General features: G+C 41.7%; 2 protein-coding genes across 4 annotated transcripts; both read right to left on the bottom strand.

Moving 5' to 3' along the window:
* Positions 1 to 2,387: 2,387 nt before the first annotated feature.
* Positions 2,388 to 7,576, bottom strand: nif3l1 (NIF3 NGG1 interacting factor 3-like 1 (S. cerevisiae)). 3 transcript variants are annotated; one of them, XM_015963265.3, is made up of 8 exons: positions 7,424 to 7,521; positions 6,812 to 6,870; positions 6,287 to 6,701; positions 6,035 to 6,191; positions 5,643 to 5,766; positions 5,298 to 5,436; positions 3,660 to 3,743; positions 2,388 to 2,793 (listed from the first exon to the last, which is right to left on the bottom strand). In XM_015963265.3, exons 3-8 carry the CDS (start codon positions 6,639 to 6,641, stop codon positions 2,609 to 2,611), a joined length of 1,044 nt encoding a protein of 347 aa, XP_015818751.3. In that variant the 5' UTR covers positions 6,642 to 6,701; positions 6,812 to 6,870; positions 7,424 to 7,521; the 3' UTR covers positions 2,388 to 2,608. The 3 variants fall into 3 exon arrangements, with proteins under 3 accessions (XP_015818751.3, XP_015818750.3, XP_015818749.3); XM_015963264.3 differs by having other exon boundaries at positions 6,287 to 6,870; positions 7,442 to 7,576; XM_015963263.3 differs by having other exon boundaries at positions 6,287 to 6,870; positions 7,424 to 7,562.
* A 4,013-nt stretch (positions 7,577 to 11,589) lies between these two features.
* On the bottom strand, positions 11,590 to 13,316 carry cabp5a (calcium binding protein 5a). The gene is made up of 7 exons (XM_070545592.1): positions 13,140 to 13,316; positions 12,993 to 13,042; positions 12,758 to 12,788; positions 12,524 to 12,667; positions 12,282 to 12,391; positions 12,014 to 12,161; positions 11,590 to 11,897 (listed from the first exon to the last, which is right to left on the bottom strand). Exons 1-7 carry the CDS (start codon positions 13,174 to 13,176, stop codon positions 11,872 to 11,874), a joined length of 546 nt encoding a protein of 181 aa, XP_070401693.1. The 5' UTR covers positions 13,177 to 13,316; the 3' UTR covers positions 11,590 to 11,871.
* Between the last annotated feature and the right edge of the window lie 11,013 nt (positions 13,317 to 24,329).

The following is a 24,329-nucleotide window of genomic DNA, read 5'->3' on the forward strand; positions in this document are numbered from 1 at the left end:
GAGTCCATGAATGATAAGTGACAGTGTGACGTAGATCAGTCAGGATTTTCAAATCCTAGAGTTCACCGTCTATTTTCTATCAGAAGCTAACGCAGCAGATAGGTGTAGGAGACTATCTTCATGTTCAGCCTGCAAGTAAAACTCGGAGTGACCGGCTATAATCATAAATCATCAAAAATGTTTCTTCAGTGATGTTGACCTTTGAAACACGTTGCTTTTACCAAACTCTAAATGAGTACATATTGAAAATGTAAATAAACACTTTTTCTATATTATATTATCTGTTTTCTATATTGGAAACAAGCTCATTAAGATCAAGAATTATTGTCTTCAAATAAGTTTTATAAACATGACTTAAGCCAAATTCCCTTTACTAATATTGGTCTGCCCTGATATGTTGGTTTTATATGATAAATAAATCTGTGTTGTTGCCTTTATGGTTGGTTTGAAGTTTTAAAAGTTAAAATTGATATTAGTTTATTTTGTTACCTATAAAAATAGGCATATAAATCCAGCTTTTATTTTGAAGCCTGTACGCATTGGGAAACAGAAAAGGAAGAAACTGGATGTTTTGAGATGAGCAGTAGGAGAGAGTGCGTTTACATGTCCCTCCAAACGCTGATGGAGTCCTTTAAGCCAGTGGTTCCTAACCTGGGGGGTCCCGACCCCCACAAGGGGGCGCCAAAGCCTCTCAGTGGGTCGCCAGGACCTCTCCACTTTAAGGGGTTGAAACTTCATTTATTACTTGTTTATAGCCTACATTTTACTCACATTTTTTTCATGAGTGAAAAAATTACTGATATTAAGACAGGAAATAATTAGTACAGAAAAAGTAACACACTTTTAAGAACATTTTGCTCAGCTCACTGTTTTATTTTCAAGTGTCAAAAGTTCATTAAAGATACGACTGGTTGATTAATCACAGCCTTTACAGTAAATAATCTAGTATAAACAGTAATATACACATTTAAGTACATTTGCTCAGTGTATTTTTTATGTGTCAAACGTTTATTGAAAGGAATGATTGATTTATCAGTGTTTACAAGAAACAATGTGTTCATAAAAGTAATACAAACTGTCAAGCACATTATGCTCTGTTTGGTTTTGTTAATGACTTTGTTCTGTACTGGAGCCTACTATTACTGCTATCTATTGAATCAAAGCATATTAAAATGTGCTTGAACAATTTTATCATTTCTTAATAATGTTTGTACTGGAAGAGAGAATGGGAGGGGGTCATCAAAAATTTTACTGGTAAAAAACGGGGTCCCTTGGGAAAAAGGTCGGGAACCACTGCTTCAAACAACCGTGTTATAAAGGTGTTCCTCTGCAGGATGGAGCTGGTTAGGACCCAACACTGACAATTCACCAAGGCTAGAACGTGAGAACGATGTTTTCCATCACAGACGGAGCATGTTGAGCTGATTAATGAAAAACAGAACAAATATTTTCGTAGTCATCTGGTGATTTTATTGGATCTCAGTCGTCGTCTTCCCTGTCCTGCTTCTGTTGTTTGAATCAGCATCGAAATCCTCTTAAATATTCTGTAACATCTAATGAATCAAGCGAGCACATGAATAAATTGTGGCTTCAGCACTTCCTGTCAGTGGAACAAAGACAACTAGCCCACAGGTCCCAAGTGGACCCGCGTGCAGCCTCTCCAGCTAAGATAAAAATGTGACAGCTGGAGTCGGTTTACACGAGCGGCGTTTACGTGTTGTTCTAGTTGCTGTTTTCCTTCTCCATTTGTGTTTGTTGTTGCGGATAAAAGTGAGTGAGGTCTGAGGGGAAGTGGAGGTGTGAGCTCCACGCTGGGATGGAGAGCTTGATGAGAGCGTTGAGGTGTGGGATGAGTCTTAATGTGTTTACGAGCAGACAGGTGCGCCGGGGCCACTGCAGCAACAAAACTCTGTTAAACACCGTAACAGGAGCAGTTTGGATTGTTTTTATTTTTCTATGGGCAAAGCAGGGGGAGGTCGAGCTGTTAGCGAGGATTCAGGATTACGACGAGGCTGAGATTTGACACGTATGTGCTAAATAGTTTGATGTCCACCTGCGTTTGCTCACAGAGGTCTAAAGGTCATTTATAGGGGTTTACAGGCTGCACCCGTCTTTTGTTTCTCATTTGGCTTCGAATCCTCATAGTTAACTCAGCTGCTGCTGATTTAGCTTAAAAAAAGATTTCTTACTTCATAATGAACCAACTCTAATCTGATGAGGATTACTTTCCATCCTACGGGCTTCTTGGAAGGGAAAATTTGTGCGGCCAGAAATTCCACACAAAAAAGGTCAAGCTCTCTGATTGTTGGGATTAAAACACACTGTGTCATCTCCAAATAGATCCCTTGTGCATTTAAATTACAGATTATATCCTTTATCTTCGACTCTCACTTGCCAGATGATGACATTTCGTCTCATCTGGAATAAGTACAATCTATTTTGATCAACCGGGATCTATTGTTGTTGAGACTCAGCCGGCCGTGTGTGTGAATGTGGCAGCGAGACAGCGCCCTTCATCACAGCAGGTTTTCACAATCAGTGGATTAAAGCACAGCCTGGATACTTTCACATCAACATGGGTCAAATAACTGGAGCAAATCCGAGTCTGTCAGACAACCTCCAGAGGGTCTCTATCCGCCTTGGACACCAGCACCGTTACATCGTCAGGAAGCCGCACGGCCAGCCTCTCCCTGAACACAAACAGGAAGCCACGCTCGCTGTTGCTGTGGTCACTGAGGATGACGCTGGTGCCCTTCGCCACCGCGTCCAGCACCTCGTGGTGGGACATCTCACCTGAGGAATGGGACTTATTAACGTCACAAACCTTAAAATGTAAAATATTCAAAAAGCAAAACAAGGACAGGACTTTAATTTCATATAGTTTAAACAAGTATTAGATTTTGTTGATTTCTTTCTTGTTCTTTGCACATTTTAAGCACCGCAAGAAATTCAAACATCAAAAACGTACCAGTAACAAATGAAAACACCTAATCTGGTCTAATCAGATCTAATTAATTCAAAAGTAAACTATTCTAAGTAAAATTAGGCTGGATGGATATAAAATAACTGATTTTTTTCCAGCTAGATGGTACAAAATCTGATTGAAAGCAGAGAGAGCGAGTGGTGCGACTGTGACTTTAGAGGAGTGGATTACTTCTTTAATCAGTACATTTGCAGTGGTCACTGCACCATTTCTCAGAACAAAAGTCGCCCACATCACAGCCGAGCTTCAGACGGCAGGTTGTGAGGTCTTACTTTGGACATCTCACCCATGATTGGCTAACAGCAACATGACTCTATCACTGACTTGTAATGTTGATGTTTACTCTCCACAAATAGCACAAGCCAGGAGGAGTTCTGCTGTGTGGTGGAGTTGCTAATGCTAATGGTTAGCTTAAACTAGCTGAGATGTTCTCTGCTGTTTCCTGGATGCTAAACTAACAACATCCTACCCCGTTGTGAGTCCATGAATGCTAAGTGACGTAGATCTGTCCAGATTTTCTAGTCCTAGAGTCTAAAAAACACGTTTTTTCAGTGAACCGCATCTTTGCTGACTATTGTGTGTGGGAGTGGCTAAGTGGAAGAATCTATGAAGGTCAAATGTATTGTATGTAAATTCCAGTGCCTCTGAAACCTTTCCCATCCCGTTTCTCATTTACCAGTGATGTAGAGGTCCGCCTTGACACCGCTCAGCACCGAGGCTCCAGATCCAGCACAGACAGCCACGCAGCTCACGATGGACTCTGGAAGGAACGTCACAAAAAAGACTCAATAGCTCTATAGACTAAAGTTATTTTATGACTGAGAGACGAGGATTTTCAGCTGCTTTGCTCAAGTCTTAACGACAATGTTGCGAAAACCCTTAAAAAACTTCCCTCAGTTATTGCAGCATCAATGTTAACTAAACATCTGCAAAACGGTTTTTGTGTTTGCTAACGCAAATCAACACAGGAGTTTAATCAAGTACAAACAGATTAATTCAAATGTAAGTCCAGTGATTAAATTCTTACAGATATTTATTAAACATGGTCTTGAGTCAGTCCTGCCCCAAGTGGAGGAGTTTAAGCATCTTGGGGTCAAGTGAGGGAAAGCTGGAACGTGAGATCAATAGTCAGATTGGTGCTGCATCTGCATTGTACCACTCTGTCGTGGTGAAGAGAGAGCTGAGCCCGAAGGCAAAGCTCTCGATTTACCAGTCGATCTACGTTCCTACCATCAACTATGGTCACGAGCTTTGTGTAGTGACCGAAAGAACGAGATTGAGGAAACAAGCAACTGAAATTAGTTTTCTCCGCAGGGTGGCTGGGCTCTCCCTTAGACACAGGGTGAGAAGCTCGGTCATCCGGGAGGAGCTCGGTGTAGACCCGCTGCTGCTCCACATTAAGAGGAGCCAGTCGAGGTGGCTCGGGCATCTGGTTAGGATGCCTCCTGGACGCCTCCCTGGTGAGGTTTTCCAGGCATGTCCAACACGGAGGAGAACTAAAGGAACATGCTGAAGGGACTAGGACTCTCTCCCCTGGCCAGGAAACGCCTTGGGATTCCCCCAATGGGGCTGACCCAGGTGGATGGGGAGAGGGAAGTCTGCCTCTCTGCTTAGGCTACTGCCCCTGTTACCCGACCCCAGATAAGCAGATGAAAATGGGTGGATGGATGGATTTGTCTAACACACACCACCTTCAACATTAAAGTGAAGGATAATAAAAAGGTGTTATTGGATCGTGATATTTAGCACCAACCAGACTTTTACCAGCTCTAAGTCCAGCAACCATAATGGAATAAAGTTGTATCAAAAACTTTAAACTGTAGAGCTACATAAGCTGAATTCAGGGGGATTTATTTTCCAGGAGTAATATTCCTATGAACAGGCCAGATTCCACACTAGTGAAGCTTTTACAGAATGTTTACAAGAAAACTGAGCCACAGACACAGCCTCCTCAGTCTTAAAATGTCTTCTACACACTGAGATGGCAGCGACAAACAGAGAAATCTTTAGCTGCAAACCTGAAATTCAGAAGTACACATTTAATCTGAGAGCTGAGTTCACTAATCTTATTTATTTGACCAAAAAAAAAAAAAAGCCACAGTAGATTTTGGACTTGGCTTATTGTTTGTTTTTAATTAGCATTTTCTGGATTGTCCTGTCACTTTGTGATTTGGGCGTGTAAACCCTAAACGTTGTGACATTAAAGGCCTTTATGTGAACATTTATAGTCCATAAAAAATGAATTAAAGAAGAATAAGTCAAATGTGTCATCAAAATATAGCTCCAAATGTTTATTGGGAGTGTGTTTCCTCACCAGGGGTCTTCCCCGCTCCCAGAGCCAAACGGAGATGATTCAAACCCAAGTGGGACTTCATTTTCTGGACGGCTGTAGTCAGGTCTACTGGGTGGTCCAGAACACTGAGTCGGCCTTGACCGTGACCCATAAGAGGAGGCTGCAGGGGAAGCAAGAGGTGGAAAATCACTGGTGTGTGTGTGTGTGTGTGTGTGTGTGTGTGTGTGTGTGTGTGTGTGTGTGTGTGTGTGTGTGTGTGTGTGTGTGTGTGTGTGTGTGTGTGTGTGTGTGTGTGTGTGTGTGTGTGTGTCATCCTCAGGATTCAGTTAAATTCTTTTCTCATAAGTGAACTAAGAGCTGTCCTACCTTCTCCAGCTTCAAAATGCTAAGAGACTGGCTGGGTGTGCTGTGTTTTAACAGAGTCTGGACACTAGAGGTCAGTGCTGAGTCACTGCAGGTCACACTGACATGGACACAGCTGCTGTCTGGTCTATAAGAGAGAAATGAGCCTGTTACACCACAGTGCAGGGAACTGAAAAAGCGCAGTATTGGGATTTATATGATTTTACTTTGGTTTTATGAAGCATTAAATAAACAATTAATAAATTAAAGTGTGAAACTTGACTCATCCTGTCAAACTTTCTGATTCTATGGAGTGAATTTACATGTTGTATTTTCCTAAACTGTCCCCAAAATGCACCCAAATGTAACGTGTTTCTGAGATCATCTCCATGTGCAGCGACATGTTTTCTAACAACCTGCTGCTGGTGAACTGTAGAGTTGTTCCGTCACCACAAGCCTTCAGCTCCTCTACAACAGAATTGAGCTCCTCGGCGTTCCTAACCATGAACTCCAGTTTTTGACAGTGGGAGGCTCCGCCGAGGGCCTGATTCAGCACAGACACCTGACCGCGGCCTGAAAGGATAAAAACAAAACAAGAAAAGACAGTCAACTGATAGCAGTCTTTAAGCTAAAACATGCATTAACAGGTAACTCTTGGATTTCTTTACCAAGACCCCCAACCAGCCAGTCATTCACCCCTCCTTTAGCACTATCCCAAGAAGTGTGAGGGGAAAAGATTGCGATCCCAGCCTCCACAGCACGAATGGCTAACCGCTGCTTCCAGTCTTTCTGAATCAGACGCTTAATGGGCCGAAACAAAGGTGGGTGGTACGAGACGACGAGGTCACAATTCACAGCCTCAGCCTCCTCCATGACCGCTTCAGTCAGGTCATTGGTCAGCAGGATGGTTTTAATCACACGATGTTTGCTTGGCTCAACCAGTAAGCCAACGTTATCCCACGATTCGGCCAGCGACAGAGGAGCCAGCTGCTCCAGAACCTCCAGAACCTCCTTTAACTCCATTGGGCCGGAACACGAAGCAGAACCAGACAGGCAGAGGACGGAAGAGAAATTAGGAAAAGGCTGCAAATAAACAGATTGTCTGCTTGTTAGGAAGTGGTGACTCTTAGTGGGCGGGGGGGCAGAGTAGAGAGAAGAATTTAGGCTTTTAATGTTTAAAAGTTTTTTTCTACTTATGGAGGATAAAACAGTCCAGGAGAGACTTCTGGATCCAGTCCACATCTGAGGAGATCTGTTAAAAAATAAAGAAATAAAAACAACTGATGGGTGACACATTTTCACAATATCTATAAATGTGGCATTGTTAATTACATAATTCAATAATCACATTTATATAGTAAATATTTATTAGACAGATATTTATGGAATAACCTACTAACTGATCAGCCAAGGAAACTTCAGGACTTCAACAGGTCAGAAGTAACGAAAGTTTGTCAATTTTTGCATTTGTTATCAAAAGTAACTAAGTGTAAGTGTTTGAATAAAAACCTACCAGTGACAAATAAATGAATTACAGAAACAGAATACTGCTGCTAACAGGACAAAGCTTTCTTTTTATGTGCTGCCTAAAAGCAGACACTTCCCAGAGAACATTACAGAATTTATTTTAATCTAAACCCACCTTATACACATTTGGACTTTATGTTCACACAAAACATTTTTGGTAATGCTAACCTGATAGCTTTAGCTGCTAACAGCTACGCTAACCAACTAGCATAAAGAGCTACATAGGCACAGCTAAAGTGTACATCAGAGAATAAACATTTGAAGTTGGGGTGTCTTACTTTCTTATTTACTCTTACCAGCCTTTCAGGGAAGAAAACCACGGCTGTTCTATATTCGCTACGTTTCTGTCAGACTGACACACAAATGTACACTTTCTGCAGAACTCACTAAATGTCCCTTCTCAGCTTCCGTTCCGTTAACTGGTCCTGGTCTATAGTAATGTCGATGGTCCTGGTCCTAGCCTAGCCAAAGTGCTTTTTTTCTGCACTGTCAACTCATAAAATAATAGTGTTAGACGTTGTAACGGAAAGAGTGGTAAAACAAATGCTGAATTATATATTTAGTGAGTTTTAAAGTTCATTTACACGTCAGAAAAGGAATTGTTTTATTATTATTTTCAAAATAAACATTTATATCCCAACATTTATTTTGGAGCTAAACACTCAGTTTACAAAAAACAATATTTAGGTTTAGCCCTAAAAAATATTTAGTTGGGATCTCAATATTTATTTTGGAAAATATATATTTGATTTGGAGCTAAATATTTAGTTTGTAAACTAATATTTAGCTCCAAAATAAATATTTACATAGTAAATTAAATATTTAGTTTACAAACTAACCATTTAGGTCAGATCTAAATGGTTAATTTGTAAACTAAATATTTAGTTCAAAATAAAGTATTTATTTTACAAACTAAATATTTAAGTATGAGCAAAATATTTAGTTTTTAAAAATAAATATTTAACTTAGAATTTATTTATTTTTTAGCTTTCTAACAAAATATTTAGTTGGGAACTTTAACATTTATAAATGTATGTATAACGTTGTGAAAATATGAAATAGAAAAATCAACTCCCATTTTTTCTTTTATGATAGACTAAATAACCAAAAAACAAAAAACTATCCACCACAGCCATTAAACTTTTCTCTGTAAATTTGTCACCACTTTCACATAAGGAAACACACTTTATCTCTAATGTTTAATTCTAACCGTTAGTGTGTTTTGATTAAATCATGTTTTAAGAGCTATCTACAAAATGACTACTAATCCACGTTGTTCTTCCGAGTTTGAGAGTACATTATGAAAGAGCTAAGATGGAAAATGCTTCTCAGAGCTGATCTGTGACCTGCAGTGACACTGATGTCTAACCAGTAAGCTTCTACTCTTTGTTTTCCTAAAGTAGACAAAAACACTTTAATTAACTTTATCCTGAATTCCTCAAGCTGAAGTAATTAAATTCTAAAAATAACGAGATTCTGAATTATTCAATCAACTCGTAGTAATAGAAACAGAGTCTAAGGTGATCAACAGCTTTAATAAAGTGTTCTGTATTACACAATGCTCTTTATGTGATGTTATAAAATGGAAGGATCTACTGACCTTCACATGGTGCAGGAGGCCAGCTGTAGTGGGAATGAAACAGGTTTTTTTCTCAGACTAAAGAGACTCCCTCTATGAAGCGTGCATGGGAAAGGAGGAACAGAGACACCCCTTCTTATGTTAATGATTATTTATTTTTACAACCAAACACTGACAAGACACCTAGAATATTTATAAATGAGAACCTTCCTGCACCTGGGACACCAAAGGTTGAGCAGGCCCACTCCATCCCCGATGCCTGTATGTTTATGTGTTTATTTATTTATTTTACATATAAATATCTGCCCCTCAAAAGGCTGGCTGTCTGCAACAAGCACCAAGTGAGAAGGAACTACCCCTCAGAAACGAACTTGGAACTAAACAGGGAAAGACCTGACGACTGACGAGCTGTATTCATTCGTTCATCTGACTCTTCTCAGAAAGATTAGCGGCAGTGTGGCCACTAACAGATGAAATCTGTCTGCAAATGAAGACAGCCGAGGGTTAAAACTGCAGTTCTGGCAGGATGGCAATGAGCTTCTGGGCAGAATGGCTTCCTCAGGATTGAGAGTGACCAAGAGAGAGATGAGTGTGGATTAATGCAAAAAAAGGTTGATGCTAGATGTCAGGAGGGGGATCAGGGAAGGATCAGATTAACAGCACAGCAACGAGCATTACATCATTTTCCTCTGGCCCTCGTCAGCCTTGCCCTTCCACACATAAACATATTATTTTCAGACACATCTAAGTTTGCATTAAGAAGCCAGAAAGCAAAGTAACTTTCTAAAATCTACTAAAACGAGCCTCAGAATTTCAGATATTTAAAAAAAAGAAGTAATTCAGCTTTTTGTTATCACTGCTTGTATTCCTATTTATTAGCATTCACAGATGTGTTTAGGTTCACAGAGAGATCTGCTTCACTTTTGTTAATTGGCACTATAAGCCCCATCTTTGCCCCATCTGTCTGTCTGTTTTAAGCCCAGCACTCTGTCCTACAGCATCTGTCTGTCTGATGAATTCGGAGTGAGAACGCACACCAAGTCCCTGTCCACCATCCAGATTTCCGCCCAGGCATTTAATCTCCACTTTGCCAGCCTCTTTTCTTTCTTTTTCGACACTATAATTGAAAAATAAATGAGAAAATACCATTGTTCCCAGATCAGAAGTGGATGGAAATGCTAGAAACATAAAGACCTAATGCAGAAATTCAGATTATGTCCTATATTTGTCTTGATTTTTCTCTTCCCTCTTGTTTTTTCATTAGAATTTGGAGTATTTCCTCCTTAATCCATTTAATGCCTTTAATGCGGTTACACAACTGCCATGATATGTGAATTTTGATATTTTTCTCTATAAGCTGCTCTGTTTTCAAATCAGTGGCCTGTCCATTCCAGGTCCCACAATCTCTTTATGCCGATGTCCTTTGAAAACAAGGGCGGAGGTCTGTCCATACTAAGAGGAGCAGCAGCAACAGTGTTTCTGGTTCACAAATCCCTTCTGTGAAACAATAAATCCATAGATTATTACATATATTTATATACCCACTACTCAGGATGTTGGGCTTTATGGATTAGATTTGTTTTCTGCATTGAAGCAACAGGCTTTATTTCATAAAAGGCATTTCAATTTTCCATTTTACGAAAAGCACATATCAAATATAGGCAGATACTTTTTATTATAGTTGTATAAAAATAATAATAATTATTGTTATAATCATTATAATCAACACTAACTGCATTTAAATTTCTTTCAGATTCTGTGATTGTCATTTGTTTTGTTTTTTTTTTATTTAAGGCATGAAGCAAAATTTTATAAATATAAAGTCAGACCAGTTTGCTGGCCAATCAAGAACAAACGTAAACCAGGTACTGGTAGCTTTTGCACTGTGTGCAGGTGCAGAGTCCTGTTGGTAAATATAATCTGCTTCTCCATGAAGATGGTCAGCAGCAGGAAGCATGAAGTGCTCTAAAACGTCCTGGTAGACAGCTGCATTGACCTTGGACCTCAGAAAACACAATGGACCAACACCAGCAGATGACATGGCCCAAACCATCACTGACTCTGGAAACTTTACACTGGACCTCAAACAACATGGATTCTGTGCCTCTCCTCTCTTCATCCAGATACTGGGACCTCGATTTCCAAAGAAAATGCTAAATTTACTTTAATCAGAGAACATAACTTTGGACCATCACCAGCAGTCCAGTCCTTTTAGTCTCTAGGGCAGGTGAGATGCCTACGATGCCCTCCTTGAGTACGGCGTCAATGGTCGTCTTTAGGACAACTGTCTGGTCAGCAGTCTTCCCCATGAGTGTGTAGCCTACAGAACTAGACTGAGAGACCATTAAAAGGCTTTTGCAGGTGTTTTGAGTTAATTAGCTGATTAGAGTGTGGCACCAGGGCTCTTCAATATTGAATCTGTTCACAATATTCTAATTTGAAACCTTTCTCAAGAACCACAGCTTTAGATTTTATGCTGATCTTCATTCTAAAATGTCACGCCTGGCTGAAAACCTCCCAGCCAAAGCTGAACGTAACAGTTTGAAGGGGCCAGGAGGACAACATCATCCACTGAAAGAAAAGCTGAGATCCTCCAATCACCAAACTTGGCACCAACACCCCCTCTCCCATCATGGGCCTCTAACCCTGGAACAGCTCTACCTATAGGAACAGTTTTCCATGATGGACACAGCCAGGAGACAAATGCCTTGGACAACGTAGATCTTAGGATCATTACAAAACTCAAACCATAACCCCAAAATCATTGTTACCCAATAAAATATTACTTAATAAATAGTGTTTGAACAGTTTTTAAATTTGTCGTAAAATAACTCAAAATGTTCACAATAACTGCATAAACAGTGTTGTTTCATGAGTCTTCATTTATTTCTCAAAAACAAAGCAAAAACTCAGTGAACTTATCCAAAATGACTTCTGCATACAAAACACATTTCCAGTTATTTTACACTTTTTTTTATACTTTTCCATTTATAAAAGTTCATCATTTAAAGCCCGATCTTTGCATAGTGACAGAATCCTTTGAGATGTTGTTTGTTGAGTATTTGATTGTTGGCTGTGATGAGCTGAGTCTGAGGGAAACAGCATCCATGTTAAAACATCGTGAACCGACGTCCTCCTCGGGAATTCCTAACGGGACATCATTCTGACAAACTCTGTAAAAAACAAGGAAATATCAATTAGATTCAACTCTGATCACATCTCCTCCAACTGCATGCAGGGAGGTGTCATCTAAAGCTGCTGTGTGATGCAGATGAACAAAACCAAAAACCTTCAAAATCTACTGTTCCGTCTCCATTATCATCCGCTTCTTTGACGATGGCGTCAATTTCTCTGCGACTCATGTGCTCCCCCATCAGCTTGTTCATGGCTTGTCGCAGCTCCTCCGTCGTGATCTCCCCATCTCCATCCATGTCAAACTAACCCCAGGAACCAGGGAAGGAGAAAACAGGAAGATCAAAGAGTTGTTTATGTCCAGGATCTCATAGATGTAGGGATGTAGGACAGCGGGTGAAATGAGATTTCAGTTTCCTTTTCACCTCTTTAAAGGCATCTTTGAGCTCCTTCACGCCGATCATCCCAGCGGTCTCTGCCAGAAGCTTTGGAGCCATCAGCTCTACAAAGTCTTCAAAGTCCACTCTGCCACCGACTAGAGGGGGAAGAGATGCTCCATTAGTGCTGGAGCCTCGCGAGATTTTAACAAAGGTTTCATCACTGTGCATTTCGGTCTCGCTACATGTGACAACATTTCTTTCACGAGCGAGCTTTTATTTACACTTACGGTTCATGTTGATGTTTTGGCCGAGCTCGATCAGCTCCATCTCCGTGGGCATGTATCCCATCGTCCTCATCAGGTTCCCCAAATCCTTACAGCTGATCAGCCCATCTTTGTCTTTGTCAAACTCGTTGAATGCATCACGCAGCTCTGCAGAAGTATACACAAATGTGAGAAACGTAGATGCAGCAAAAACCAGATTCCTCCATATGCGCTCCGGTCGAACTGAACTGAACATACCGTCAATCTCGTCTTCAGCCAGCTGTCGCGACTGCATGAAGACAGAAAGACGTTAGGATCAGGAAATTCTTTTAATGTCGTTGTTTGTTTTTTCTTTTTCACAGCATGCTTCAGTAAAACAACAGGGGACAAATAGGAACTGGGCTGAGCCGCCAGTAAAAAGGCTGAAAATCCCAGTGAGTTCTAATCCAATCAGCAAACAGAAACCCGTTAAAATAGAACGGATCATACTTACAATGTTCTTCCCCCCTCGCAGGAAAATGCACGCTGCACCAAAGCTCATTTCTGAGAGAGGAGTTGTAGAGAGTGATGTGCAGTTAGGTGGAATGAGAGCAAAGATAAACCAAAACCTAAATAATAAATTGAGACTTTGTGCGCCCACCTTCTTCTGATGATTCCTGCTGATCAGTCAGACGCATCGCACACGAACCCTGAGGTCCTTCGGCTGACACTTGTGGTGCTGGGAGCTCCTTCTTCTCTTTTTTACTCTTCCTCTTAGAATCAGACCCGTCCTTCCTCAGCCAAGACAGCTTTGCTCGTCAGAGCGCAGTGACCCTCTCTGGCCTGCCTGCCTGTTGGGAAGTCTGAGGGATGTTTGAGTCGGGGGTGTGGCTGCATCCAGGGTTGTATGTGAGCGTAGGGGGAGGGCGGAGTCAGCGGTGTGTCTGCAGGAGATGATGCTCTGGTTTCCAGCTGAGTGTTGACATAATAGAACGTAATAATCCAGATCCAGCTGTAATCGGCTTCCTCGCAGCTGACAGGAGAGGTTTGGTTACAGTTTGCATTTGACTGTTTAATGCAAATTAGTTTTAAAAGTTTCAAAGTTCACACGCCTGAATTTTTTTACATAATCTTTTTGTCATTTTCTTACTTCTCTTCACTGATTTTAATTGTATCTAAAAAGAAGGAAAGGACGGAGAATAAAACCGTGTTTGTTTATTTATCATTTTAAACTCAAAAATCCACCAGGTTTTAATGGTTTTCTATAAAAAATAAATACTCTTCTGTTCATAGATTTATTTTTAAAATCTGAGACAACAAACCTCTTCCCAGTTATAACTAGGCATTCCTACTAACTATAATAAACCTAATTGATCTGATCACAATTGTTTAAGGAGAAAAACAAGATTTTCTCATGCTAAAGCACTCTGACAGAAAAATTCACCATTTTTGTGTGACTAAAACGTTATTCCTGCTTTTTTATCGTTCGTTCGTTTGCTCATGAAGTCAACGTAGCCCAAAGTGATGAACACTTAAGCATGGAGCACATAAAAAGTTAAAAATCGAGATTAAAACAAGTAAAAGCATAATCAAACCAATACATAATGACGGCAACAAAATACAATCAAAATAGTGACCCATTAACAGACAGAGATTGAGAAGAGGTCATGAAACACTATCTTGTAGGAAGCCTTCAGAATGGCACATATTTTGGGTTTGCACCATGGACGTAGTTTTGACTTGAGAAGTGAGGGGGACACAGCCTAGCCTAGACTCATCCTCTGTTTAATTCGGTGCAAACATCTTTTTTTTAGAAGAAATTATTTTAGCGCTTCTAGTTGTGGTTTTAAAGACATTCAAGTCATTTAGAACAGAGGAAAGATCCGCAGCGAACTCTGCCACTGTCCGTTGTTTATGAGAAACTGAGCGTCGCTGTGTGTGACATCCATCACGCTGTAGTGTTTTTGCTGTCATCAAACATGGCGTCTGGCGACGACGCAAACATCTTTATTTAGAAGAAAGACTTTTAGCTTGTTCTTTTAAAGACGTGTCCAAGTCATTTAGAACAGAGGAAAGAGCCGCAGCGAACTCCGCTTCAGTCGCCATGTTTATGACAAACTCGGCGTCAGTGGCGGTTCTACATCGAATTACTCCCCGGGCGAGGCCCCCTTTGAGCGCCCCCCCCAACCGCCCCCCCACCACCACCACCACACCACCCCACCTGCATGAACACACGCATGTTTTCTACAAACAGGCATGTTTTATTAGAACGACTATTGAACATTCATTTTTCTAAGTTGCACATATTTACATTAATTACTATGAAGTTGTCAGAATGTAAAGCAATTTACATTATATACTGTATCAAAATATATAGAATCAAATATACAAAAACAAACAATAACTAAATATTAAGAATATATGAACATAATAGATAATAAATATTCTAAATAGCAAAATATTTCACACATAACAAACAAAAGATAATCACTATAGCATTGCACTTAGAACAGAAAACACAAACTAAAATTAAAACCTAACCTTGATGCAACATCATCAATAATGTCATCACATAACAAACTAAAGATAATCACTACAGCATTGCACTTAGAACAGAAAACACAAACTAAAATTAAAACCTAACCTTGATGCAACATCATCAATAATGTCATCACATGAAATCTGCTCCCCTACTGAGTGATTGATACTAATCAGAGCCAGGTTAGTGAGCCGCCCCTGAAACATAGCTGACCTCAGGTATGACTTGATCAAGTTTTGAAAAGCTCTTCTCAGCTTGAGCCACAGTGACTGGCAGAGCAGTCCAAAAGTTGGGGTAGATCTCCAATAGATCTCGTGATCCATAATATTTTAGAATTGCCTCTGAAATTGTAATTTAAACTGACATAAAAAACTATAGACTACCAAAAATGCCAACTTTTACAGAACAAATCATGTAAAAAATAATCAGTGCAGCCATCTGCAATAAATAAACAGGATAGTTAGTGGTGACTGGGGTGTTTTCTTCTGCTTGTAGAATTGTTTTATTTATTATTATGTGAACATGATCAACATGTGTTTGTTGTTGTTCAGGCAGGCCACGGGCTGCAGTGAGCATTTAACAAATCCTAGTTTGAATCAGTAAAAACCGATTCAAGGAATTTTTTCAAACCATTTGAATATTCGTTTAAATATTTCAGCCCTATTAGCTCTGTTAGCAATTAGTTGACCGCATTTAACCGTTAAAATCCCAGTTAACTGGTTCAAAAAATTGAAAACACATGCATCATGAGAGCTACATACCTTTATCTTTCTGCTCTTTTTTTCTTTTTTTCCCCCTGAATGGGGGCACCTGGTGGTTTTAGCCTTTTTATGTGCATCTCTTCTGTTTGGCTCCTGACTCAGTAAGTTTCCTTTAGTCGGGACTAAACAATTTGACCTTGATGGGGGGAGACCACAAAATCGTTTTGTTTTTCCTTTTTTTATTCTGCCATTTCACACAATTCAGAGAAACCTGAAAGAATGATAGGCCTGTGTTTATGATATTATGAATGAAATATGGAAGAACGTTAAGATGTGATTGACTTTAGCCATGTTAATACAGTTGATTCAGCCCCTGCACGCTCATTTCATTTGGGAAAGACTCAGAGGTGAATTCCCCCGCCGCACCCCTCCCCTTCCTGTTCTTCATAGACACACAGAGCACGTGAACGTTCTCAGTCAGCAGGAGCGCCTGCAACTGCAGGGGGCGCCAACTTGCCGTTTCCAATCCAGACACTGTCATATGACAGATAATAGAAAACCTCGGTGCGGCGCAGATTTCCTTTTTTTTTTTTACTCCGCGCTTGTGCGCCCCTTTTATGTCATGAAAAAATGCCGCCCCGGGCAACTGCTCTGTCTGCCCGTGCCTAAAACCGCTACTGCTCGGCGTTGTGGTGTGTGTGGTACACTGCTCAGCGCTGATTGGCTCGGTTAGAATTCTCACGGGGTGGGGTTATTTATTTAGGAGAGTTCCCAGACCCTTTCTCTCTGCAGAATTAAACAGAGGAGGAGGCCAGGCTAGTGCAGTCAGCATGAGGACCAGATGGGGTTTCCTAAAAGAGTATACAGTACAGTAAGTATACAAAAATATGTATAAAACTACAGCCAGGAGGCTCTTTTATGCAGTGTCAGAAATGCAGAACTGCCTGGTACACAGGTGGCAGGAACGGCCAATCACACATTAGCAAGTATCAGCAGAGCCAATAGATGAGCTTATGGACGGGTCTAAAGGGAAGCAGGCTTCAACACTTGGTCTTAGTGCTCAACCAATGTCTATTTAACATAGCGTAATATTGTATTTGGACAGTAAAAATTGCAGGGGAGGAAAATTTACATTGGATGAAGTGGGGGGTACATGCCCCCCCCCCCCCCCCCAAATAACCTACGTCCATGGTTTGCACCCACAGACAGATTAAAGTCTGAGTCTGAATGCTGACTTCATATGTTAAAACAGACTAAAGCCTTTTGATTAGAATCAACCTAACTTTATTTTAAAAAGTATTTTTATAATGTACAAAACTGAGTTCTCTGATTTTGCTGACAAAGTCTACTTATACAGTCCTAAAAGGTGTGGAACACTGAAAAAATGTTTTTTTATTCTAATTTCTGATTATAATCATCATTCTGAGTTTTTAATGCAGGCTGAATGTGAAAATAGTCTCCTACACCTTTGTTCCCCGGGGCGACTTGTATTCCTACAAAAGACCACTGCAAATGTATTAATTATCAAGTGTTTAACACCCTTGAAAAAAACATCAGACTGGGTTTGACTCTTGAATTGTTTTACTGACGTTTCCTCGTTACTTAAACTCTAAAAACTTCTGACCTGAACAAACGCATGTTCTTCCTGTTAAATTATTATTGCTCATGTAAATAATCTACCCTTTCTCTGACTGACAAACAACTGTCTCCCCTTATGCGTCAACTATCTACACAAAAGACATGTTTATTCCGTCTAATTTAACCTTTACTTTGAAAAACTGTGTGCGTTCAATGTGACATGTAGTATGTTAGGGTTAAATGTTGATAAAAAAACACGATTTAGTAAATGTTTTATTGTTTATTTGAGATGTTCTTGTCTAATTAGAACACTGGAAAAGAAACAAGCTGTTCATCCTGTCAGATTTATGTGTATTTTCTGCAAAACATATGACAGTGTCACAATAAATAAACAAAAGCTTACGTGGATCTTCCTCCATTCAAAGACTGCACTGTACAACAGATCGTTGTCATATTAAAGGGTCACAGGCCGAGGCAGCGTTTATCCTATTGTGTGGTAATCTGCCAGAGTATTTGTTGGATCTGTGTGACTAAAAACTAATAAACCACTCGATTCATCCAGGATCAGGTTTAATTTCCTTTAGCGAGGATGCTAATGCTGATTCTTAATTATTTTAATCTGAGCTGACACATGCCAAGTTTCAATAACAAACAAGTCATCTGCTCTAAACTTTTATTCTGTGTTCATCTCTTATGTAAATTAATCTGAAATCAGTTTGCATAAGAAGCTTAATCTGCTGCACCATGCACTGGTGAGTAATAACGATTTATCGTTTTATCTTTTTTTTTTTTTTGCAGTTGAGAAGGTTACGCAAGGCCAAATCCACAGTCGTGAATGTAGAAATAGAGGGCTGGAGGTTTATGGGTGAGGAGAGTGACTGAGAACTGGGGGGGTTGGCATTAGTTTAATTCTGGGAATGAGGAAAAAACTGATAGGAGAGAGAATATGCTGTACTGTTTGAGTAATTCCGTGGTGTTACGTTACAGTTAAACACAAAGTGTGGCAAATGTAATCATCACCCCTAGAGAACATACATACATCATCGTAATGCACCATCATAAAAGAAGAAGAAGAAAATATCATTTCTATAGCACCTCTCAAGATAAAAATCATGAGGCACTTCACAAAAACAAAAAATGTAAAAATATAAAAGAACATTTAGAAAAGGTTTAAAAATATATTGAAAATGAGCAAAAATAGACAATTGGGATTTAAAAGAAAAAATGTTAGGAAAGAGAGAGAGTGAATAGGAAAGAAGGAAATCAGTGGATCCTGAGGAAGGTGGAATAGGTGGGGAGAGCAGAATAAAGAGAGAGTGAACAAGGTCATACAAAAGCCAGCTTGAACAAGTGAGTCTTCAGCTGCTTTTTGAAGGAGACCACTGAGTCCACTGATCTCAGGCTCAAGGGGAGAGAGTTTCAGAGTCTGGGGGCCACAGCAGCAAATGATCTGTCACCTTTGGTCTTTAGCCTGGTGCTGCACAACCAGTAGGAGGAGTCTAATGAGCTTTGAAAGAAAAATGTCTTGACTTCTTTGAGTTGCTTGAAGACGTTTCACCTCTCATCCGAGAGGCTTCTTCAGTTCTGAGGTCAAATGGTGGAGAGTCCCAGATTTGAACCCAGTGGGAGTTTCCCCCCGAAGAGGGAACAAAAGACCCCCTGATGATCTTCTATGAGCCAAGGTGTGAGGGTGGGTGTGGGTCCTATTCAGCCAGAGTTTCGGGTGAGCTCATTGTGAAACCTGGCCCCACCCTATCATGTGAATTCCTGAGATCAGATAGCCCAGGATATGCGTGGGCGTTGAGGCATCTCAATCAATCAATCAATCAATCAAAGCTTTATTTATATCTGGGAAGGGATCTCAAAACTGGATTATAGATGGCAGATAGTTGGTGTCATAAACCATCTATAATCCAGTTTTGAGATCCCTTCCCTCTCGGATGAGAGGTGAAACGTCTTCAAGCAACTCAAAGAAGTCCAGACGCTTTTCTTTCAAGCTCATTAGACTACAATGACCTGAATGACTGAGAACTTTCACAGACAGTAGGAGGAGTCAATTCGCTCAAACTGATCTAGAAAACTGAAAAATCTGAACATAGAGATTACACCTAGAGGATTACATGAACTATCATTCATTACATGAACAGGAATACAACATTCCTAACATTGTAGAATACATTTAGGCCCTGTCCACACGTAGCCGGGGATCTACCAAAACGTAGATATTTTTCTGTTTTGGCCTGTCATCCACACGAAAACAGAGTTTTTTCACACGAAAACGGATCTTTTTAAAAACTCTGGCCAAAGTGAAGATCTGCCTTTTCTCCGTTTTGGGTGTCTGCGTGTGGACAGACAAAACCGGAGTTTTAAGGTCTGCAACGTCACTTTCTGTGACAAAAAAATGCTGACATCACGTGTGCGACCTGTGTTTACACTAGCCGACAGCATGGATGCCCTCAGAGCTGCGCTCGCTTTATCAGTTGTCCAAGCGCTTTTTGCTTGTTTGTTTTTGCAAGCGGAATTACTGCTCCTTGCGGAAGACCACAGATGAAGAACGAGGTTAAGAACTGGGGAAGTACTGCCGCCTCCAGGTCTGGCATGTCCTTAACAACGTATTTATCCGGGTACGTGTGGACAGTTTTTTTTTAAACGAGGTGGTGTGGATGCAAGTTTTTGGAGGGGCGGATATTCGTTTTAAAAAAAAACCCGGCTACGTGTGGACTAGGCCTTAGACCACATACATTACTATAATATATTATAGCCATAAATTTGATATTTAAAGTGATATTTAATTACTTTAAATCCTACAAGAAGCCATAAACTCGAGTTGTTATATCCCTTTTAAAGTGGTTTATTGAAAGCTAGAATTCTGCTCCAGCTTACCTTGAAGAAAACATGTAGCTGTTTATGGTTTGAATGATGATCTATTATGTTCATTAGAATACATTTTACTATCCATCCATCCATCCATCCATCCATCCATTTTCATCCACTTATCCGGAGTTAGGTTGCAGGAGCAGTAGCCTAAGGCAAGAGGCCCAGACTTCCCTCTCCCCAGCCACTTGGGCCAGCTCCTCCGGGGGAATCCCAAGGCGTTCCCTGGCCAGGTGAGAGACATAGTCCCCCCACCGTGTCCTGGGTCTACCTTTAGGTCTCCTCCCGGTTGGACGTGCCTTGAAAACTTCACCAGGGAGGCATCCTGACCAGATGCCAGAGCCACCTTAACTGGCTCCTCTCGATGTGGAGGAGCAGCGGGTCTACTCCGAGCCCCTCCCGAATGACCGAGCTTCTCACCCTATCTCTAAGGGAGAGCCCAGCCACTCTTCGGAGAAAACTCATTTTGGCCGCTTGTATGCGCGATCTCGTTCTTTCGGTCACTACCCAAAGCTCATGACCATAGGTGAGGGTAGGAACGTAGATCGACCGGTAAATCAAGAGCTTCACCTTCTGGCTCAGCTCTCTCTTCACCACGACAGACCGGTACAATGCCTGCATCACTGCAGATGCAGCACCAATCACCCTATCGATCTCACGCTCCAGTTTTCCCTCATTCGTGAACAAGACCCCGAGATACTTAAACGCCTCCACTTGGGGCAGGACCTCATCCCTGACCCGGAGATGGCATTCTACCCGTTTCCGAATCAAGACCATGGTCTCAGATTTAGAGGAGCTGATTCTCATCCCAGCTGCTTCGCACTCCGCTGCGAACCGCTCCAGCGAAAGTTGAAGATCACGTTCTGATGAAGCCAATAGTACCACATCATCTGCAAAAAGCAGAGACCTGATCCTCAGGCCACCATAACGGATGCCCTCCACACCTTGGCTGTGCCTAGAAATCCTGTCCATAAAGGTTATGAACAGAATCGGTGACAAAGAGCAGCCTTGGCGGAGTCCAACTCTCACTGGGAATGAGCCCGACTTACTGCCGGCAATGCAGACCAAGCTCTGACATCGGTCATACAGGGACCTAACAGCCAGAATCAGAAGGCCTGGCACCCCGTACTCCTGGAGTACCCCCCACAGGGCCCCCCGAGGGACCTAATGAAACTCGTTTGAATATCTTTATTTTGATTATTATTAAAATAAAATTTGTCAGTGGGTTAAAATTTGAAATTACAAATTTTAGGGTTGGATAAAATTTTAAAATGTAATTTTACATCTCTATATTTTTGGTTCAGTTCAATATTTCTATATGCACAAAAACTGTATTTCAATACTATCTTTATAGGTTGATTATCTTACCATGGTTGGCTGCACTGCATATGGATGTAGCAATCGGTCTGAGGGAGGAATCAAAGTTATGGCTTCCCCAACGATGCGGAGAGAAGAAGAAAATGGTTGGCTCGAGTCAACAGGAGCAACCTCACCATGACCAGAGATCACAGTAACAAAACACTGTGTGCAGTGAGTTTAATATGCACTCTCAAATGTTTTCTATCAAGGCACTACGTTTTGCTCTCAGTGTCACACCCTGTCCTGTCTCCCCATTTGGTTCAGCCTGTGTCCCTGTTGATTGCTCCCACCTGCCTCTCGTTTCCCAATCACCCAAGCACCCAGCCCTTCTGTATTTAAACCCCTCCAGTTCTTTGTCTCTTGTTGCCTCATTGTTTGCATGTCCCGTGTGTCTGTGAATAAAATCCCTCTTAAACGTTCCTGTCTGCCTGCCTGCCTGCCTTCTCCCCTGCATTTGGATCCTCACCTCCGCTCCAATCACCGGCACGTCCTGACAGAATGAGGCAACCAGTTGAAGGATCCAGCGGGGAGATTCTCCCGTGGGAGTACCTGCTCCAGTGGCTCACCCCGAGCCACCACCCAACTTCTCCAACTCCAGCTCCACCTCGCCGCGGACAACGGCGCCGGCTTGCACCCTCGGCCATCCTCTCCACCCTCCCAGCGCCTGATGAGAGACCGGATCGAGAGACGCGTTCGGATCACTCCAGTTACGTGGGCACCCGTCTGGCTGTGTGCTCCCCCGGGGTTGGTCCATGGCGTGGGGAGAGACGCCGGGCTCCCCCGCAGTCCTGTGTTCTGGGACGGAGCTGTGTGCCCGCTGCTGCCCCTGCTCTGCGCAGCAGTTTGGACACGCCCCGGCCAGACCAGCAGTTCCGTCTCCGACCCAATCGGCGCCTCCGTCATCTGCAGAGGGAGGAGCGTTGGCCGCAGCCCAGCTGACTGAGCTCGTCAGTCTCCATGTGGAGCTTGGCCGGTTCCGCCAGCTCATCAGCTTCCAGGAATCCCGCCTGGACGCTCTATCCTCCTCCTCTCAGGGCCAGAGGAGCGAGCCCGGGGTTCTTCCATCCAGTCCAAGGGTCGACGCCTCTACCAGGCCAGAAGTCGCGCCCCTATATATATATATATATATATATATATATATATATATATATGTATGTACATAAATAAACAAATATGACAGGCGATTCAGTTAAACAGACTAGATAAATAGCAATCAGTTGAAAGCTAAGCTAAAAAGGTGGGTCTTGAGCCTATTCTTAAAAGCCTGGATGTTCCCTTCGGCCCTGAGGTCCTCCGGCAGCCCACTCCAAAGGCGATGGCCGTAGAACTTGAAGGACGCCTCGCTGTGGGTGTGTGTCTTAACTTTAGGAATAATTAGGAGACGGCTGCCAGAGGAGCGCAGAGACCGCGAGGGTTTATATAGTAAAAGCAGTTCTGAAAGATAAGAAGGCCCGAGACCATTAAGACACTTAAAAACCATTAAAAGAACCTTAAAATCGATCCTGAAACATACGGGAAGCCAGTGCAGTGATTTTAAAACCGGAGTGATGTGCTCCCGCTTCCTGGTCTTCATCAGGACACGAGCTGCTGAGTTTTGTAAAAGTTGTAAACCTGAGATGCTCTTCTTGGGAAGACCAGAAAGCAGGGCATTGCAGTAATCAATTCTACTGGTTATAAAAGCATGCATCAGCATCTCCGTATTGGCCCGAGAGAGAATGGGGCGGACTCTGGCGATATTCTTAAGATGGTAAAAATCTATTTTTGTGATGTTTTTAATGTGTGGGGATAAAAGTCAGCTCAGAGTCGAAAATAACACCCAGATTCTTCACTTGTAGTGATGGATAAAAAGACATTGATTGTAGTTTAGGTAAAAGTTTCTCTCTCAGGGTCTCAGGACCGATGACTAAAACTTCAGTTTTATTGGTCCCTCCATTTGTGCTTCCATTTCTGATGCATGTTCGTGTTGATACAGCAACCAGACACGTATTGTACAAAAAATCCCAAATAAAACTAATATGTAAAAAGTTTGTAACCTATTTCAAACTGTGGGGAATATTTTTAAATTGTAAAATCAAACAAACTGAAATAAACCCGTCTACAGCTCAACAATCTTGTCTAAACCCCTCCTGCTCACAATCAACAAGCTGCACACAATTAGCTGATTAAAGGTTATCTAGCAAAACCTGGCAACATAAAATATCATTGATGGCTTATTTCAGTACGAAGCGGTTAGCTAACGCTTCACAATGCAAAAAAATAATGACGTTTCATCAACTTATCGGAGAAAATCCTTCCGAAACACTGAAAATGAACTGCGGTCAATGCAGCAGCGGGGGCTGTTTGGAACTATTCGAAGCTACATGAACCACATGACTTCTGCATTCCATTCTTTCCATAGAAGTCTATTGGAGTGTTGTAACTCTCTCTTTCTACAGCTCTGGTCCAACCTGGCCTTCTTCCAGGCATTTCAGGGCCACTCTCCGAGATCTGGTCGCCAATCGACACTCAGCTCACCACCGTGATGTGAAAAACAGTTGGAATGAAAGGGAAGAAAAAGCTGCTGGTGGAAGTACAAGGAAACGAACAGAGGCACGACTTCTGGTTGGCCCAGATCCAAGAACCCTGCATCATTGGTCTGGATCTGCTGATTAATTGGGGAGCGGTAGTCGACTTGCTCCATTCGACTCTCACCCTGGGAACATTGATGGTAAAACTCCAACCTGGACAAAGAAAGAGAAGACCAAGAGTGCGAAAGGCAAGCTCCCAAGTCGCTCCAACCTAGCCACCAGATCGGTCCATC

Source organism: Nothobranchius furzeri, chromosome 16 (assembly GCF_043380555.1).
Source record: "Nothobranchius furzeri strain GRZ-AD chromosome 16, NfurGRZ-RIMD1, whole genome shotgun sequence".
Classification (NCBI taxonomy): Eukaryota; Metazoa; Chordata; class Actinopteri; order Cyprinodontiformes; family Nothobranchiidae; genus Nothobranchius; species Nothobranchius furzeri.